Below are 19,417 nucleotides of genomic sequence, written 5' to 3'. Positions count from 1 at the left end.
TTCGATCAGAATTTGTTCCCTCTGTGGCCTTGAGCGAGGCACTGAGCTGGGTTTTCCACCAGGTATGGGGGATTTACATCACTTCCCCTTACCACCTGTAAACGTCATCTCTGCAAGCTTTTTCAGCGTGAATTTCAACTCCCAAGGCACAGATGTTTATGCCAAGTTGTGATGCATCACACAAGCCAGTCCCCAGGCCTCTGTTTCCAGCAACTTCCTTGTGTGCTGGGTGGGACTTGGTGGTTTCCTGCTGCCTACAGGTTGGTGGGAGGAGATTTTCCTTTCTCAGCTAGCACACTATTGCTGTACGTGTGGATGCACATTTCCATCTGAAAGTGTAAAAAGATTGCCCCCCCGTTCAACCATTTTCAGATGCTCTTCTCACTTCCCTCTGTCCCACAGATATTCCAGCGAAGCCCATGTTTCCTTTCTGCAAATGCACTGTAAATGTGCGGATTTGACCATGTCAGAGCAACTGGTGTCTTTTTATGTTCTTTAATTCTATGCATATTTTGCATAGAAAATCAAAGGCTCAGAAAAATCTTAGTTCAATCCACAGTTAATTAGCACTCCCATCTACTTGTCTTGCTTGACTGGAATTGTAGAAGAGACTAAAAGTAGCAAAATTTGTGGCTAAATCCTTCCATCAGTTGTTTGCCACCTGTTTAGTATTGTAGGTTCTACCTGAATCTGATTGTCTTCATATCCTGCCTACTCTATTGATAGTTTAGTTTGCTATTTACCATTAACATTACCCAAACTTTTAATGACTAGATGTCATTAAAAATACATTTTTCTGTCTGATGCTGCTACTGCAATAGCAAACCTTAATTCCTAAAATTCAGTGTCTTGGTATCTTTGCTAGATTTTAATCCTAACTGGATGGAGGACTTCATGAACTCAGCGAAACACCTCCTACAATTGCTTTGTGTTGTTCAGCAATCAAATAGTCCCTTTAGTCTACCATGTCTGTGATGCTCTGCAAGTGCATGCATCCTAGAAGATTAAAATTACTTTCATCAGCTACTGTCTACAGAGCCAGCCATGTTTTCTTACTAATCCATTATGCTGGAATGAGAACGTCCGTCTTAACCTCCACTCCCTCCGCTACCATCAGCCTGCTTCTTCCCTTCTGGGCTGACGCATTTCTTACTCGGTTGACTGTGCAAGACAAGTTTTATAAGTCCTTGTGGGACTTTTTGCAACATTTTCTGTTATCATTGGCCTTCATTTGAATGGGTTGAGACTTGTGATTTGCTTCTCTTCCTCAGCACAGCAACCACCGTTCTACCTACCTCTTTCCATTTGCTCTGAACTGCATTTGTCATAACTTTATCATACTGTCATTACAATAGTGTTTCTCATCATATTTTTATCTAGCAACCTGCTATATTCAAAAAAGAAAATCAACAAACCACCTTGTGCAGTCTTACTGTCATGGTTCTCCTTTGCACCCGAATACTATAGTATAGTATATGGCTATACTTCTCCAGCTTATTGATAGGGCTTTTTGCTCCCACTTTGTTTGCATGCATGGAAGTGTGTGAATTTATTCTGGTTTGGTTTGTGTATTATGAAGCTGCAGTCATTTCACAAACTGCTTCTGTTTAATAGAGTATTGGTTGAAAACAACTACCAAAGACTGCTTTCCAAAGAAAGCCCCTTTCATTCTGTAATGGCAGTAATTTTCTGTGGGATGAAGACAAATGAACTCATTTTCAATGTGATAAGTGAGGTTTCAGCCGGTGGGAGTGTATGGTTGATTTCCAGTGCACTGTTTCACCTGGGTACATGCTTTATACCCTAATCCTCATGGGCAAAGTAAGTAGGAGCTCCCATGTTTCAATTAAGACCTTTTTTTCATAAAGTATTTTCAATGCTGAAATTTTCTATTCTCATTCTGCCTGTGAGTGCCCTTAACTGTTGTTGTAGGATCATCCAATTAGCTACTTGACTGGGCAATGTGGCAGCTTTTCTAATTCAGTTGTCTTCATCTCTTACAGGAAGCAGCAAACATGCTACGTCTTATGCAGAACAGGCTGAAGGAAGAGGAACAGCATCTGCTTAAGAGTGGAAGTAAGTGGGATTTCTTCATTGCTTGTATTAGCAGAAAAATTGTGAAGTACTTTATGTATAAGTATTCACTGACAATTCTGAAGAGGTAGATGACAGAGTCAACAGGCTATATTAGAAAAAGTGGAATTATTATAGCTTTAAAAGGACAACAGTGAAATAGGGAACCTAACTTCTGTGAAATGCTCCTCTGCCTTGTAAATTTTACCTGCAGTACTGAGGGATGGAAGCAGTCATCCACTAAACATCCTGTGCAATTACAGTGAACAGATTTTAGGCTTCACTTTACTATTATCAAAGCCCATATGGGCTAGCTGTGGGCACAGCACTTGCCCAGCACAGCGGGATTGCTGATGAAAGGTTGGTTTGCGAACAAACTCGGTTAGAGGATTCTACCCAGTCTCATTGGTTTGTGGGACTGCTTGGCTGCCTCATATTACACATGTGCTGGTGTGCCTTGCAAAACCGGAATATAATTTCTGTCCTCAGCAGTTAGCCTGCCACATTGCATGGCATGGAGTTCAGTTATGTGTTCGGATTAATTCTTTGTGATGTGTCTATTAGATCATAACTTTCACAGATGAAAAATTCTCAGCTTGAAATGCCCTTTAATATCACTAATCTTCAAAGCGGGGTCCACGTTTGCCTGCTTGCATTTCCTTGATTTTAGTGTACCTGCAAAATGTGAATGCAATTAAAATTTGGGTTTTTTTCTTTTTTTCTAAACTTCCTCTTAGTTAATTAGAATTCTAGCTGAGGATCAGAAGGGAATAACAACTCTTGAGATTTTGCAGAAAGCTAACAAACCAGAGTTCGCTCCTTTTGAGCCAAGCATCAGCAAGAACTTCCTCATTAATTACCCCTGTGAATTTAATATTGCAGTATGTGCATTTTTATGTGGTAGTGGGAAAAAATAAAAGGGGAGTTAATTCTCAGGATCAGAGGGAGAGTTCATGAAAGCTGAAATTGAGTGAGAACATAAAAGTTGTGCTTCACAGTTTGTTTGCTGGCAGAGATTTTCAGAGCAAGCTTATGAAAGAGGAAATTCACTCATTTCTGCCCATCTTTGATCTCATCTTCTTATGTCAATGCAGTGAAGAAGTTTTAGCTGAAACATAGGATTTGTAATATAAATTACAAGAATATGGAATTGTTTCAAGGATTTACTTGAGTGAAAAAGTCCAGGTCTTGCTATCTGACAGTTTCCAGGGTAAATAAGTTCAAGAGGAGAAGAACATCTATCATCAGTAATTAGCATTATGAAGTATAATGTGAAAATTTGCTGACCTGCTTTCTTCTCGTCTGTGGATTTTCACTTGGAAAGCTTAGTCATTTTGCATAACAGAAATAATGTTAACCTTGCCTTTTAGTGAGTGATTTAACTGCCACCTAAGAACACGTGATTATGACTTAATGACCTAAAAATATTGCCATAATACATCTTTATTCAAGCACTTAATTGTCATAATTTGTAATTATTCTGGTGATAAAAGCACCAAGATCCTGTTTTTCAGTGCTGGCTCATTTATTGATTGTCCCATAACCTTGGAAAATCAAGTCATCTTTGTCAGCTCCAGTCTGCCTTTATCTGCACACGGTGTGGAAGTCTGCAGAGTTGCAGAGGTGTGGCTGAAACAATAAATTTGGTTCTTGGAGGCTGTTTCCCCAGTAACGAGCATGGAGCACGGCTTCATTACGGGGTGCTGTAAGGTTAATTTACTGAATGTTGTAAAGCTCTCTGAGACCACGGTTTGCTAACATGTAACGATCAGGTACCAAGCTGTGCTTTCCCCTTAGACCAGACCCCACTCTCCTCATTATTAGTTAAATGACGCCCTTTATACAATTCAAAACCAAGACATTTGCTTTGGAAAGAGAATGCAGAGGTTGGTGTCTTAAATGGCATAGTGCAGCATTAGGGATATGTTTACAGAAGGTTACATTAATTGCAGGATCCTAGTCACAAGAAAAATACATTTTTCGCACAAGAGGAAACAAAGAAACAGCAGCAGAATCGGTGCAGCATCACTGAACAGCTTTGCCTGCCCAGCCCCCCCACAGAGGTCAATAGTGAAATTCACAGTAGAAGTAGGAAGCACGATAAGGGATGGAATTTCTGCCGTAGAGGATTCCCGAGAGCCCTACAAGCTTGGTCTGGCCGTTAGCGATTTTATCAATGAGTACTGTGAGCATTGTGTGTATTGTGGGGAAACAGCGTAAAATGCTACAGGCACGAGCACTTAAACCTTCTTTCACCTACGTTTGGAGATTCTGCATGCTACATCCTCCTTCTGAGATAGGATGTGCCCTGTTAATGAGACAGACACAAGGAAGGTTAAAGAAGGGCTTTTCTTCACCATAAGAAACATCTTTCTAAAGTAGTTTTGGGAGGAAAAAACACTTCCTTATTCCACTTGCATTTTTGAGGAATGCCCCACCCCCACCCCCCCCAAAGCAAAGTGGTTTTATCCTAAGTTTTCTTCCATCTTCAGTTTGTCAAAAAATTTAGGACTTTGTTGTCTGGGCCTTCAACCCAACAAAGACATTGCGCCTGCTTGCAGGACTGTTAAAGTAGAGCCTGCTCTGACTTGGTCTTGCTCATGCAAAGGGTTCTGGAGACGAAGGGATTCGCTTCTTCCCCTTGCAGCTCCGCTCAGTGGAAAGCGGGCAGGCTGGCCTGATGTCTCCCAGTATCCTAAGACTCTCTGGCTGAAGGTCCGGGGTGGTGGAGTGAGCTTCATTTGAACAGATTCATTGCTTTCCTCCGCGGAGGGGTAGCACGGGGACAGTGTCCCCTGCAAGGAAAAGGGAAGGTTCTCTAACTCTCATTACACTTTGCCCCTGAGAGCTGCAAAACACTTAATGAGGCTCTTCTAACAGCGTAGGCTGGAATCTGGTGATAAATTTGTTACCGTTGACTGGTAAAAGTCAGCATCCCTTCTGCCCCTGTAAGCACTCTTACCTTTGCGTACCTTCCTAATTGATGCAGTTCGCTTATTGTCTGGATCCTTTGACCTTATCTCCTGCTAATTTGGTAAGAAAGGTTGCAAATTAACAGTTCAGGAATTGCAGGAATTCTGGACAGCTCTCAGCTGAGTTTCAGGCTGAACTAACACCAGAGAAACCTAGATCATATTTCTTGTAAAGAGCTGTGGAATGTAGGTTGAATTGTGCAGGTTTGTGTTAAGAATATAGAAAGCCTGTGGATATGTCATGGTACTCACCTAAAATTTGCAAAAATGTTTAGTGTAATTCAGAAATAGCCTGGTTCTTTTTTTCTTTTGCTAGCATACATTGCAAATCATCTTTTATTTCTGACAGAGCATCCCCATAAAACCACTGCACTAAAAAAAAAGAAAAGCTAACACTAAGTTATGTGAAAAGCTATTCTTGAATTATGTAAAGATGTTGAACTCTAGATACAGATCAGGCTTTGAGTATTATTTACATGATGAAAATATATGCAGTTAGGTATTTGCAGCAGTACAGAAATGTTTTTTGTGATGAGCCGTAAGTAAATTGCTGTTATTTTTGTAATCTTTATTTCACATAAGATGCTCTTAGAGAAACTAATATACGATGCGGTGTTTTTCACACAGCGTGCTGCCCTTGTGGCATGTCCAAGGTTGGTGCAAAGTGACACGTGCCAATTGACTGGAACTCAGGGCTTGGTTTCCTTGTGGTTAATGGCACAGTGACTCTTAAAACTTTGTATTAGACACTGCTTCGATGAGCACTGTGAAGGCTGTTGATAGAACTATTGTCAGGTGTAGATATGTGAAGAGTTGCTCTGATAATGGTTTGGTGTGAGAGGAGAGGGCTACGAAGGTCACTGACCACAGCAGAAATTCAAGATGTTTTTTCAGGTTCATCCAAGGTTGAAAAAACATGTTTGCTGAGCAAAAAGTAACAAGTGGAACTGTTTCTACACTGAAATAAATTTTTTCAGACTAATCAGCTTATTACATTTACAAATCTTTCTTTCTCACTTTTTTACACACTTTTGCACATGCGTTTTCTCGCATTCTTTCTTTTTAAGTTTTTTTTTGTCAATTTAAAAGCAGACGATATAAACGATAGTTAAAAAAAGTAAAATATTTTGTTTTGAAATATAAAAATAAACCCTTTGAATTTTTCAAAATATTGCCTGTATTTCTTTTGGGTAATGCTATGCCCAGGATTTGATTTCAGTTTGCAAAAGTATTTGCTGTAAAACTGCATTTTTCGTTGACTGTACCACTTTCTGGTGTGCTGCTCCAGTCAGCCCACCCTGCATACTCTTGCTTGTGCTGCAGAATGAATAAACACCCATGTTACACAGCATTTTGAAATTTGCACTACTTCAATATTGTTCAGCAATAGCAACAGGATTAACTGATGCTCCTGGAGAGCTTCAGTTCTGCTCAGTACACAACCGAAGTGTTTCCTTGGCCAGTTCTACTTGCCGAGCTAACTCTTTCTTTTCTGACAGCCAAGCAAAATGTGCTTAGCTCTATCGTCTTGCTCAATTAAACAGAGCAAATAGATGTTGTGCTTCGGATAGCAAATCGCATGACGCTGTTGCGGTTTGGTGCTGCACCGAATCTCTTGTACCCTTTCTACTCCAGAACTGATGCTTTAAAATCTGACAGCAGATAAACGAAAAGCCCCGTTGCAACAATTGCGGCATTTTAAGTATAGCAGTGAGTCGCTGGGTAATTCCCACGAGGGCGAGATGGCTGGATGATCTTGCTAATGCTCAGCACTGTCACCAGCAGGATGCTCAGACCATCCGTCTTCTTGTAACAGACACTTGGAATTTGTCCACAATAGTCTTGTGTTTTGCTTGTTAAATAATTGCAAATTTATGTTCTAATTTAATAGTACTTTGATGGATTCTTGGCTTTCAAGATCATTAGAAATAGTTATGGCCACTGAATATGACCTCTGTATAAAATGGGCCAAAAAAAATCTTACTTATTCCTGTGCCAAGACTACAAATCCCAGCTTAAATGGAGCTTGTCATCGAGAGTTATTTTTAATTATTTCAAGTGACAGAGACCTGTTGCTTCCCTGGGCCGTGGTTAATCATGCTTACAGTTAAAAATGGGAGTTTGGATACTGTAGCTGGTTTGGATACTGCTGGTTGGTGTTTGTTGGTACGTTATTGCCCAGTTTGAGTACACAAAGGTCAGAACATCCAAGCTTTCTGTTGAAGTTAGTAGGAGCCACGGGTGTTTGGACCTTGATCCACGCTCTCAGTACCAGGATGAACTTTTCTCAGAGATCAGATGAAGGATGTCAGTTTTGTGCTAAGGACAAAGGATGTTCCCTACTGGAATTTAAGTGTCAAAGCATTTCTTCCTGTTCAAATTGCAGCGCTGCAAATCTGTAAGTATTCAGGCTGATGTACATAACTAGTGTCTCTGCGTTTGGTGGGAGTGTCTCTGGGTTTGGTAGAACCAAGGCTTTCAAGTGGGAACTGAACTTCACTCTCCCTTTGATCACATTAAAATCCCAATCCACCTTTTTTTTTTTTTCTGTTCTAAAATTTCATGCTATTTATTAAATGGATTTTATTTTGGATCAAGTGGCTGTCAGTTGCCTGCTTGATTTTCTCATGGTGTTTTTTTCACCAAAATCAACATCCTGCTAAATCCGGTAATTGCTGTGCAGCCAGTGCCTGTGTTTTCAAAGCATTGATTTTTATTATGAAATTGAACATGCTAAACAACACTTACATCTAATTCTAAAGCATATCAATAAGCGATGTCCTTTGGATCATTATCTTCACCACAGTACCTTCTTATTTTACAGTTGGATAAATTTATGCAAACTAACAAATATTTGAATATTTATGCAAACTAACAAATCTGTAATGAAATCACTGGTAAGTTATTAAATCATGCTGTTTTTCCTTCAAGCGTTGCAAATTACTAAAAATTAAATAATTTAAATACAGTATTATCGGTCCAGGTATCTGCTCTGGCTTTTTCTGGAAACAGTAGGTATGCTTTGGAACAAATACACTGCTCTCAGAAGATGCATTATTTCAGTTGTAACCAGGATGTACTTTTTGTGGCTGGACTACTTTAAATGAAACTAATTGAGTTGAGTGAAACCCACCTTTATGAAATGGAAATGTTGAAACGTAAGGCAGTATATTCTCTCTCAGGTTGTCTGATGTTTTGCCAGTATTCTCCGTGCAGTAAATCACAGCAGTGGGGAAATGGGCCAAACACACTTTATAGAGTTGTTCTGTTGGTTACCTTTTCATAGTAAAAATACAGGAGCTTGTTAAAATACCAGCCTTAAGCCCCAGTAAGCTGCCAGCGTTGGCCTAAATTTGGGCACGTGGATTGCTGAATAGCAGTTTATTGTGAAAAGTCAATTAATCTTCACGTAAACCCATGCAAATCTCATAAGCCAGCTCCATTAGAATGTGTTCCGTACTCCAAGTCCTAGTACGTGGGAATTTGTAGTAATATGCTTTATCTTCGTTGCTTTGTGCTGATACTAAGAAAAATCTACGTTTTCTCCATAAAGAATGTTCCTTGTCGCCCCGGAATTGATGCATTGTAATTTCTGTTCTGCAGTATTCCACAGATGTGGTTGTGACTTCTTCTAGGGCAACAAGTAGTTTCTTTCTGTATGTTGTTAAATGAAACTTTCTGAATTGTCACCTTTTTATGAATACTTTAGAATTAAGAATATTTTGTTGAAAACTGGACACACTGGGCATGTACACTGAGGGATGGAGGATGGTGGAACCCTGTAGTGCTCTAGCTAGGACAGGTCACACACAGCATTAGACTAGTCTGCCGTTTAATCCCACTAAGAAGCCTGTACTCAGCTTGTCTTTATCTTGTGTATTTAAAGAAATTTTCAACAATATACTCTGCTTCTGTGTCCTTGGGATTTTGGCCCAGCACAATTCTGCTCAGCTGATGATAACCTGGGTTGTACGCTGGACAGAGCCAGGCTTGGTGATAGCAGCCATTGAGCTGGGTTAGAGCAATACATTTATTTTTTTGTAAAAGAAAAGGTGCTCGACGTCTTTCCAAGTGGTGAGCAGGAGGCTTGGAAGCACAGATTTTACTGTTGCTGACTTTGCATTTGCATCTGCCACTTTTCTGATCCTCCGGCGTGCGTTCACCGTAGCAGCACAGTGATGCTTCGTGTTGGGGTATGTGCATCAGAATTCCAACTAGGCTATACAAAGAAAATTCAAACTCTTGCCATAGATCTGTTACAAGATGTGTTTCAAAGTCACAACGTGGTAGGAAGAATTATGCACTGTGCTTATATGCTGATAATTCACCTGATTAATTTTCTCTTCATTTGTATTGAAAAGTAATCCAGGATTTTTAAAGGCGTAAATGAAGGCTAGGCATTCGGTTGCTCCTGGCTTGGTTTGTCGAGCACGCTGTGAAAGACAAGAGGTAGAGCTGGGGCACAAGGCATGCTTTTCTGGGGCTTGCCAGAGGTATTCTGTGGCATCCACGCGGGGGCTGAACAGCAGAAAACTGCGACTTCATCACTGACAGGCGAGAGTTACAGCATCTGAGTTAGTGGGGGAGAAGGTTAAAGGAAATAGCAGAGAACCTGAGGGAAAGAAGAAAAGGGCTGGGTGAGGGGGAAAAAAAAGCTGTGTTTAAACCATTTCCTTTCAAAAAGCAGCAGCTTGGGGCCCTCCAGCCACTGATGCTCTCTCCACAGTAGGTATCACTTCTATTGCAGGGCACTTATTCACTGTGGGATCTTCCTGCAAGTCCCACTTTCCAACAGAAAGATACTGTGGGGAATTACATGATGAAATGAGCTTCCTTTTTGCAAGTTGAAATGGGTCACAAATGGCTGGAGTGCCCAGGAGTGCGTTACAGGGAGCTGTAAGGGTTCACGCAGTTCAGGAGAGCATTAAGCCATCAGCGTGGGTAGTTAGGAAAGAGCACATCTACGTATAGCAAAAGGAAGATGGCAGATTCATGCCTGTTTATTCTTGTCTTCTTACCACTGCTTTGTCCCAAGGGAAATATATTTTATGTGTTATATCTGAGAGTCTGTTCTCACGAAAGGTTTAAAAAAAAAAAAAAAAAAAAAGGTTTTCAGAAAAGCAAAATGTAAAATTAAACCCCGTGTTGTTACATCTGTGCCCCCACCCAGAGCAGAATCGCATTGCTATGCTCATGCTCCTCTGCTGTAAGTCCTGTTCCCAAAGTGGTGTGAGCTGAGTTTGCCACTTTGGGTTGTCAGCGGGGAGCACTGGCTCCATTAGTCCCCATCTCAGCTGGCAGCTCATGCTCAGGAGATCCCAGTGAGAAGCACAAAGTGCTAATGGGGATGAAATAGAAGTGGTTTGGCAAAGTAATCATAAGGGCTCTCTGCGGCATCCTCAGTTCTGGCTAGTGGTGCTGCGTAACAGGAGGAGCACAAATAGCAAAACCTGAAAGGGAGGAATTGCTGCTCAAAAAATAAAGAATAAAAGAAGGGAAAAAAAAAAACCACAAAATAAGAATGAGGGCATTTTAGTAGTCGCAGTGGCAGCCATCGCAGATGAGGTAGTCTCGCTCTTTAACAAATGGAGCACGAACCTGAATCCTTTATTTAGGCTCCATGTGGCTCTTCCCAAGGAGTTTGCCTGGGCAAGGGCTGAACAAAACCTCGCTTTCCTGAATACCGGGTAAACAGAAACAGCATTCAGGTCACACAGCAGTGAGTGATTCCTTCACTTGCCAAAGAAGAAAGTGCAACACAAATAGAAATTGTAGCTGGAGCCTCGTAATCTTACCAGGGTATCACATACATCCCTTGCCGATATATTTTGTCATTAACTTAATAGTGCAATGCAAAAGATTATGGAAAAGTGTCTAATATTTGTATATTGTTTGATAATTAAATATTGCAAAGATGTGTCAGCTCATTACTAATCATACTTAAAGTAGTTATTTCCATTTTCAGCTCAGATGTGTGTAATTAAATGTACCTGGGAAAGAATTGCCTGTTTTCTCTAAATAATTAACAGCTCTTGTTGCTGTGCTGGGTGCTGACCTCACACCTGGTCCTGTTGGGTTTGTCATAGCACTGCTAATTCCATAAGCTCCCGCAGGCAGGCCACCACACAGAATCAGCTCTGAGCTGTAGGATCAGCTGGTGTAGAGGGGCTCATCTCTGCACGAGTGAGAAGAGTTCATGAGATGATAGGAGCTGAGGATCTGGCTCCTTGATTGAATGTTTGAAGAGGGAAGTAAATAATCACAAGTGGGCAGTAGCTGGAAAGCAGAGCTTGGTCTTAGTGAGCCAAGGAGCTTGCACAAGCTGGCTGGCATGAACAAGGGGAGAGGAAAAAAAGCTCATGGGATGGAAGGAGACTTACATGGAGCAGAGCCTGCTCCAAGCTTTCCACAAACTTCTGCACCAACTTTCCACCCGCTGTTTTACTTCAGAATAGGCTCAGAGGAGAATCAGTTTGGTTGACCGTGCATGTGAACCTCAAGGTAGGACTCATACAGCTGACATGGAGAAGTGTCTGCCCTTTTCTTTGCAGGCACTTTTAAGTAGCTGAAGGCTTCTGTCATCCTTTCAAACATCTGAAGGACAATTTAATCTAAGTCCTTTAGGTTTGTTCCAATTCGGTGACTGGGGAACTGGTAGTAAGGGACCAAATAGGCTTTAGTTTGGATAGGAAGAAGAAAACAAAAGCAGATTATGAAAATATTTGAAGAAGTTCCTGCATTTTGGGAAGCTTTCCTGTCTCTCCAGGCATCTTGGCTTTGGCTGTAACTGCTTTCGTTTATCTGGGGATGGCTCACTGTGCTTTTCTAACCTATGATTAAATGAAAGGCAAAGAGTCTAAGGGGATGGTTTTGGATATTGCTTATGTCAGGGTAAAAGACTAGGAGATGTATTAATAAGCCCACACTTCCCAAATGCTTTTAAAAGATTTTTGTCGTTAAATCAGTTGCTGAAATAGCACCTTCTGACTGTACGTATGCTTCATACCCAGAGAGTGTATTTAGAACAGCACCTTTATGGTACAATATGAGGATTGTCCCGAGACAATTGTTTATATTCTATGCTGCTTTGGCACTTTTGTGTAGAAGGATGCCTTCCTTAGGATGTGGACGTTGGCTATTTCCCTGTGCTCGTCAGTAGAGCCAATGCTCTGTCTGCGACTGCATTTTTGATGAATTTTGGACTTGGACAAAGGTAGAGACTGCTAGCATCTCGGCACCTCTTGCGTCCAACTGCTATTCTGAGTTGTGGGTCGGTTTGAGTGATATTTATCAACTGCTTTTGTTTTAACCAGATAATGATGATTCCGATGTAGAGATTCAAGAGGATGAAGGATCTGACAGTGAAGTGGAAGACAGGCAGATCATGAAGCAGCGCACCACCGCGGAAACACTACTGCAAGGTATCTTAACCTTTCCTTAGTTGCCTTTATTCGGAAGGATATGCTGGAATTAGCTGAGTAACCTTAAATGTCAGAAGACCCTGTTATGGTTCAAGGATATTGGTACTGCTCAGTTCTCATGAGCTGTAAGAGGATGGTGTCTTGTGGGGAAAACATAGTGCTTTCAGGGGAGCAAATTAAGGATTATTTACTGAAAAAAGTACTATGTGAGAAAAGTCCTTCCTTGGTATTGCCTTACAGATTCTTGAAGTAGCTTTATACAAAGCCTTAGAAAAGTAATACCATTTCTCGTTGCAAAGCATTTATTTCCCCTTAGCTGTTGACACTCCTTCTAGTAGAGGCTTCTTCAAAAGGAGACCTTTAGTGAGTCCATAAAGCCACCTGCACTGACACAGTCACGGGTGCAACACACCTGAGTTATTTCTTTCAGGGAAGGACGTCTGGCTTCTGCCATTGTTTATGTGGAGTGGAATTGCAGCCTCTGGCTGCTGATTCCACTAGAGCCCTAGTCAGAAGCAACTCCGAGAAATTACTGTCTGAGGGTCTGTGTTTCACTTAGGTGGAAAAAGAAATGTTCTGCTTAGTCTATAGTCAAGCAAAATGAAACCAGGAAATCAGGTTAGTTCTCCTTGGCATTCTTATTAGCGGTGAGTGATTCTGACCATCAGCAAACGCCTCTCTGGGATCTGGATGAAGTCCCTCTGTGGGTAATTTCATGTGCCACTACTTCTGCTGGAACCTGTTACTTAGATAAACTGCAAATACATGTTTTTTCTGAGCTGAATTCTGCTCTCCCCTCTCTGGCTGAGACCAGAGCAAGAAGTTGAAGTTCTCAAATCAATATCATTAAAGCATTTTTATCCTCAGTTCCTCTGTTTTTCATAAAACTTGAAAATTCTTGATAAGTGGTAGAAACGTGAATATTCGCTAAGGACTTTTACATTTTCATTTCTCCAGGAAAGGTTTGTACACAGTTTTTAGAGTTTTGGAGGTGACTCTGTAACTGTGATGCTTCATCTCAGAGTGCATCGTAACGTAGCAATGTGGGTACTGGCTGCAGTCAAAGTCAGCTCTTAATACCAGTTTTAGGAGCAAAAAGCTTTATTATAAAAGTGGTAGGTTTTGTTGCAAGTAGAATTTTTTCTAGGAAGAGGTGTGTTATCTTTAATTACACTTACTGGAGACTCAGCATTAGCTTGTCAGACTTAAAGCAAGCAGTTCAAATCCCTGAGATGTTTTCTCTGCTGTGCTGTTTAGATTGCTTTCTATGCTTTTGTAGGTCTCTTCCTAGTGTTTAGTAAACTACTTCTGGCAGATAATTATCCTCTGACTTTTGCATACTCTGAGCATGCTGTTTGTTGACTACACAGTCACAATCCCAATCTTTACTATCCTTATCTCTGTGTAAGTTGGAAGCCTCCCTTAGCTCTCTGTCCTCTTTTTGCCTCTCACCTGCTGTGAACTACTGAAGCAGCTCCAGGTATGTTAAATGGCTCCTGAGATGCCTTTCCTACAGGTCCTCCAGAAGGAGTGAAGTTGTATTCACCCATTCTGACTCACAACACTTCAGTCCTACAGTGCTCCAGTGCAATCTCTGCTGGCAGAGATGGATACAAACATTGTTAGACTCTTAAGGGAAGGATTGCTGGCTCACTTTTCTGCTTTGCTGAGGTTACTCATCGTCATCTTGGGCAAGTCGCCCAGTTGCTCTAGCTGTAGCTACACTCTGAGATTAACAGGGAGCACTCTGTCCATACCACTGGCTTTGGTTCAACGTGCCTACACTTTTTGTTTAGGAAAACTCAACCTTGGGATATCTCTGCTTCTGGTGTTAGAGTGAGCTTGCCACTCTAACGGGCTTGAGTCCTGCCCGTTCTTATCTGTCCAGAATAGGAACAAAAGCTTGGAATGTATCAAGACACCAGTCAGGCCAAAGCTTTCCTTTGGGAGCTCCAGCCTGATCCAGAGTGTGTGCTTACGTGACAAGCAGTTCTAGCCTTGAGAACAGGCTCAGATCTGCACCTCTCTCTCTGTGTAAATGGGCCCATTTGGTCCAGGACCCTCATCGATAGTGAGATTATATGTTTGACTGTGTGACCCTCACCAGCTGAAGTGCTGGAGTCATGTCAAGACTTGAGATTAATGTCAGGTGAGTCAGCTTCTTTAGAAAATCAGGCCTGAACATTCACTGGCCATTTGTCATTAAACACACCAAAAATCTATACATGTACTTCAGCACAGGTAGTTTGCATTTAAAATGTACTTAATTATTAAGGCAGCATGACAAGAACATTATTTCTATTAATTACTGTTTTTTTCCTTGACTCAATTCAAGAGATTTCAATCACTTTCTTTTGAAGCATTGTGTCTCCTTACACAGTGGTGCTTCTGAGCCATATTTGCTCTCAAACGAAGGAGAAATGGTCCACTGTGGTCAGTTCCTGTAGTTGCTGTGATTCAGTTTTACATCTCTAATTTCCAGGTTATTAGCATTGTAAAAGAAGACTTCCTCCCTCTGTCTGTAATAGGTGGGGAGGTACTCCAGTGTGTTTTGCCATTATAGAGGCAAGATTCTCAGGGAGAGATCATCTCTGTTATTAGGGCAGTTGGTATAATTGAGAAAAATCAACACACTTTCACCCTCAAGAATCCTTTCATTAGGTTTGTCTAGATGCAGCAAAATTCAAACTAAATGCAGCTTTGACAATATTGCTCCTGGTTTTATTCTTTTAGCCAATTAAAAGACTTGAAGGTATAGGATTTAGTCTCCCATGGAGCAGAAAAGAATGTTAGCTGGGGGAGACGTGACAGGCTGCTAGCTCCTGTGGTACAGAGAGAAAATTGAACCCTTATTCCCCATGTACAAAGAGGAATAGGCAGCAGCAGGTTAAGGAGGAACCTGTAATGCGCTATGGAGCTTCCATCTCCGTTGAGTTCAATGGTTCTGATTCAACAGTACAGCAAACCCAGTTTTAGGAAGCCAGGATGGCTTCTGAACAAAGAGGGAGCAGGCATGGGGGTGAGAATAAATGGCTAGGAAGAAAGTCTCCAAACTGGCAGATGCTGGCTTACTGGGTTTGTGAAACTACAACCTGTTTTGTTATCACAACATCACAATTGCAGGCAAGTCTCCTCCTTGATGGGGCTGCTTATAATAAATCCACGTGTCACTAATCATTTGCTTTTGTAAGTAAGAGAATACATTGATTTATCATCTGCAACTTTTCATTTGAACATTGTCAATGTGAATAAAAATTCACATCCACTTTTATTCTGTCTGGCAATAGATAAGTGAGGTTGTTACACAGATAAAATAGATACATGGACTTCCCTGAGGTCAAACCGTGAGTTAGCAATGGCGTTTGGAATAAGATTCTGTTTTGTCACAGAACCAAAGAAAAAGAAATTCTTGCCATGTTGAAGGTCTTAACCGTCTGCAATGCAGAGAAACCTCTTGCCTGAAACAGGCCATAAACCAGTAGCTTGCAGCAGGATGGTTGTTCACGTGCAGATGGGGTGGACATCAGGGTGAAGAATGCAAAGCCTTGTCCTAGGAAGTTGCCATGCCAGGTCAGGCATGAGGTCTGTCTGGCCTGGTCTTCTGTCTCCAGCACTGGCTGAAAGAAAATGCTTGGGGAAGAGTGTAGGAACTTCCCTCAGGTTCTCTCCCGCTCTCAAACTGTTTCAATCCTCATCAGGATTTCCTGAGCTGGATGTGGTTTCCACAAATTTAGTCTAACCCTCAGTAGATGTTTGTTTGTTTGTTTTTTCTGAGAACCTTTCCAGTTTCCCCTTGAACTAAAGTGGATTTTTTTTCATCCATGCTATCAAAAGTGGCAGAAGCGATGTTGTGTTTACATGTGCAGATCCATCTTTCCAGGCTTATTCGGACCAGAGTTCTGAAATGCATTTTGGAATCATGAGCAAATTCAGGATCTCTCCTCCTCCCAGCGATAGCACTGGCTGATTGGGTAGGCCATGGCAGACTGGCACACACTGTGCTTGGAGCAAGGTAGGCAGTGGAAACGTTACTGAATGAAGCAGAAATGATCCATGCTTGCAGAACTGTGGGACTGTGCCTGTCTATAGTAAATCACCCTCTATTGCACACTGCCAGGATCTTTCAGCTCCTGTAAACCAATTATCCGAACGCTTTAGCTCTTATGTTTCCTTCTGTAATGTTGGTGTAAGGGGCGTTTTTGTCCTGTTTGGACCACGGAGACCATTTCACTACTGAGACAGTAACAACTTCAGTCCCATTTGGTCTTTATTGTAAGAAGACAGCTTTATAAAACTCTGAATGTTTTTAGTAAACAATCAGTCCAAAGTCAAACAGTGAGAGAGCAGCTCTCTTGGAACCTCTTACCTTTGCAAAACTGACCCAGAGGATCAATGTGGTCATGATGTGCTGGCAGCCAGGGTAGCAAGTGTACTTGCTACTGAATGGCTAAAACCTTTGCTTGTGAAAACCTGCATTGTTTAACATAGCAAGAACAAATAAGTCTCTGAGTGCAGCAGATGAGAATAAAGGGGTTTTATTAAGAAAGCAAAGTGTACCTCATTGGAGGAAGTGGAGCCAAGTACGCGACAATCAAACTGGAGGTGCGTTCGGGCGCAGACAGAGAGCGTGGTCCCGTGTCTCGGTAGACGTGGGCTGGCTTGCCAGCGCCTGCTGTTCCCGTGCTGTAGCCAGGCCTGCGGGGATCCCCGGCCCCGTACGGATGCATCTCTCAGAGGCAGCGCACGCAGAGCAGCACGTATCCAAAGCGTGCTGATGATGCTGTTGTGGCAGACAGTGTTTTGAGATGATGATGTTTAGCTTCCCTGTCTTGGTTTTCTTCTTAAAGTTGAGCTTGTGATTATTAAGCAGGAACTGGCTAGCAGACATTGGGAAAGAGCCAAAGGTACCCTGCATGCTGGGTGGAAGGCTGCGGAGGCTGAATTAGCCATCGTTTTTTCAATCCTGTAGCGAGAATGGGTGCTTTGACATAGTAGCAAAAAATCTCAGGTGAGCCTACACAGTCCTGTTTCCAAATCCCTCGATAGAGCGTGCAAGCTGAAAAGTAGGAAAGTTCTGTTCTCAGTGGAAATGGTCAGACTCGGCTTGTGGAAATTCTGTCTCCAGCTTGTGCCCATGTTCAGATTTCTGCTACTGAATTTCTAGAATGTTTTCCTTCCCTCTAACCTCCCCAGGTGTGTAGAAACCACAGGCGTGCCATCAATATGCAGGGGAGTGGGGGGATTCAATTAGGAATGTGCAACAGCTGCCTGCTCCTTGTTGGATGTCTTGTTCACATTGAGTTCCTGTGGCTGTCACTTGCCTAATTTTTAAAAACGCATATTAACTAACTAGTCTATTTCTTCCCTTCTCTCTGATTCCTAAAGGAAATTACATCTCTGGGTCCAAGACCAAGAAACGTATGCAAATGCATTTATCTTTAAAAATACAAGATGATAACAAATCTGCAGGTTTTCTCAAAATGTTGCATTCTTCTCTGTTGTGGAAATGAGTCTTGATAAGAAAAACATGCTGAAGCCCACTGCAGTTGTCTAGGCATCATTCAAATGCTGTGTGATCCCATCTCTGATCTCTCAGCTTCATCCGTAGGGACAGCTGCCTCTTACTGGCATGCAGCTTAGTGCGGGATGTGGTCTCCCTCTTTACTGTTCCCAAGTCATTCCCCCCAGTCAGTCTGTTCAGAAACCCTTAAGAAAGAGTGATCAGGGTCTCCCCACTGCTGCAGTCAGAGTACCTGGAGCTTGTGTTTTTGGAAAAAAAAAAAAACAAAAACAAACAAACAAAAAAAAAACCAGAAGAAAATGTCTTGTTGAGAGTCATGCCACACTTGATAACTAAAGTGCCACTAGGGAGGATTTGCCAAGGTTGTTGCACGTGCAAACTTCAGCCGCAGACTCAAGAAACTGTCAGTGTCCTCCTGATGTCCCAGCAGTTCCAGCACGGCCAGGCCTGAGTCTCAAAAATACCAGGAATCTGCAGTTCACATACTGGGGCTTGCAGGTACTCTGCACCTCATGCTTTCAGAGGCCAAAATAGATTCTGCTGTCTGCACAGAAGGGAGAGCTGTAGACCTGATGTGGTGTCAAGTGGGCAGAGGTGAGACAGGTATGAACAGCAGCCTTGACACAGGCTCTGCTGGGCACTGAACCCTTCTTACCTTTCCTTTCCGTGTGGCATTTGTGATTATTGTTTGTAACCACAGAGCTCCTTTGAGAATCCCCGCCTGATTTCTCGGTAGTTAACAAGAAGTACAGAGCAACAGAAACAAAAACCTCTTCTAACCTGGCCAGGCTGCTCTCATCGTGATGGTTCTTCATGAGCCCTGGTGTTTGCAGGCATCTCGTTGCATGTGCTTGCCTTGATTCAAAGTCTGTGAGAGTGAGGAGATGAGTGGGTGTCGTGGTTTAACCCGGCAGGCAGCCAAATGCCACGCAGCCACTCACTCATTCCCCCCCGCCATCCCCCAGTGGGACAGGGAAAGAATCGGAAGGGTAAGAGTGAGAAAAACTCGTGGGTTGAGATAAAGACAGTTTAATAGAACAGAAAAGGGAAAATAATAATGATAGAATATACAAAATGAGTGATGCACAATGCAATTGCTCACCACCCGCGCTGACCGATAACCAAGTAGCGATCGCTACTTCCTGGAACACACCTACCATTCATATACTGAGCATGACGTCACATGGTATGGAATACCCCGTTGGCCAGCTGGGCCAGCTGTCCCGGCTGTGCTCCCTCCTCCCAGCCTCTGCATTTTGTAGAGCATGGAGCTGTCCTCGACAGGGCACTTAGCGACAACTTTAAACATTAGTGTGTTATCAACATTCTTCTCAAATTAAATCCAAAACACAGCACTAGGAAGAAATTTAACTCTATCCCAGCCGAAACCAGGACAGCGCGTCTGGATTTCGCATGTACCGTGGTGGTGG

General features: G+C 42.2%; 1 protein-coding gene across 1 annotated transcript in view; it reads left to right on the top strand.

Moving 5' to 3' along the window:
* The window catches only part of CLUAP1 (clusterin associated protein 1), a 71,493-nt gene that overhangs the window by 44,679 nt on the left and 7,397 nt on the right, over positions 1-19,417 (top strand). The window contains exons 8-9 of the mRNA XM_009586225.1: positions 2,004-2,076; positions 12,359-12,466. Coding sequence (XP_009584520.1) covers positions 2,004-2,076; positions 12,359-12,466 — 181 coding nt within the window. The remainder of the gene's footprint in view (positions 1-2,003; positions 2,077-12,358; positions 12,467-19,417) is intronic.

Source organism: Fulmarus glacialis, unplaced genomic scaffold (assembly GCF_000690835.1).
Source record: "Fulmarus glacialis isolate BGI_N327 unplaced genomic scaffold, ASM69083v1 scaffold2521, whole genome shotgun sequence".
NCBI classification, from domain to species: domain Eukaryota; kingdom Metazoa; phylum Chordata; class Aves; order Procellariiformes; family Procellariidae; genus Fulmarus; species Fulmarus glacialis.
The sequence above is the reverse complement of the archived record's forward strand: the minus strand, read 5'-3'. Positions and strand labels throughout refer to the sequence as shown.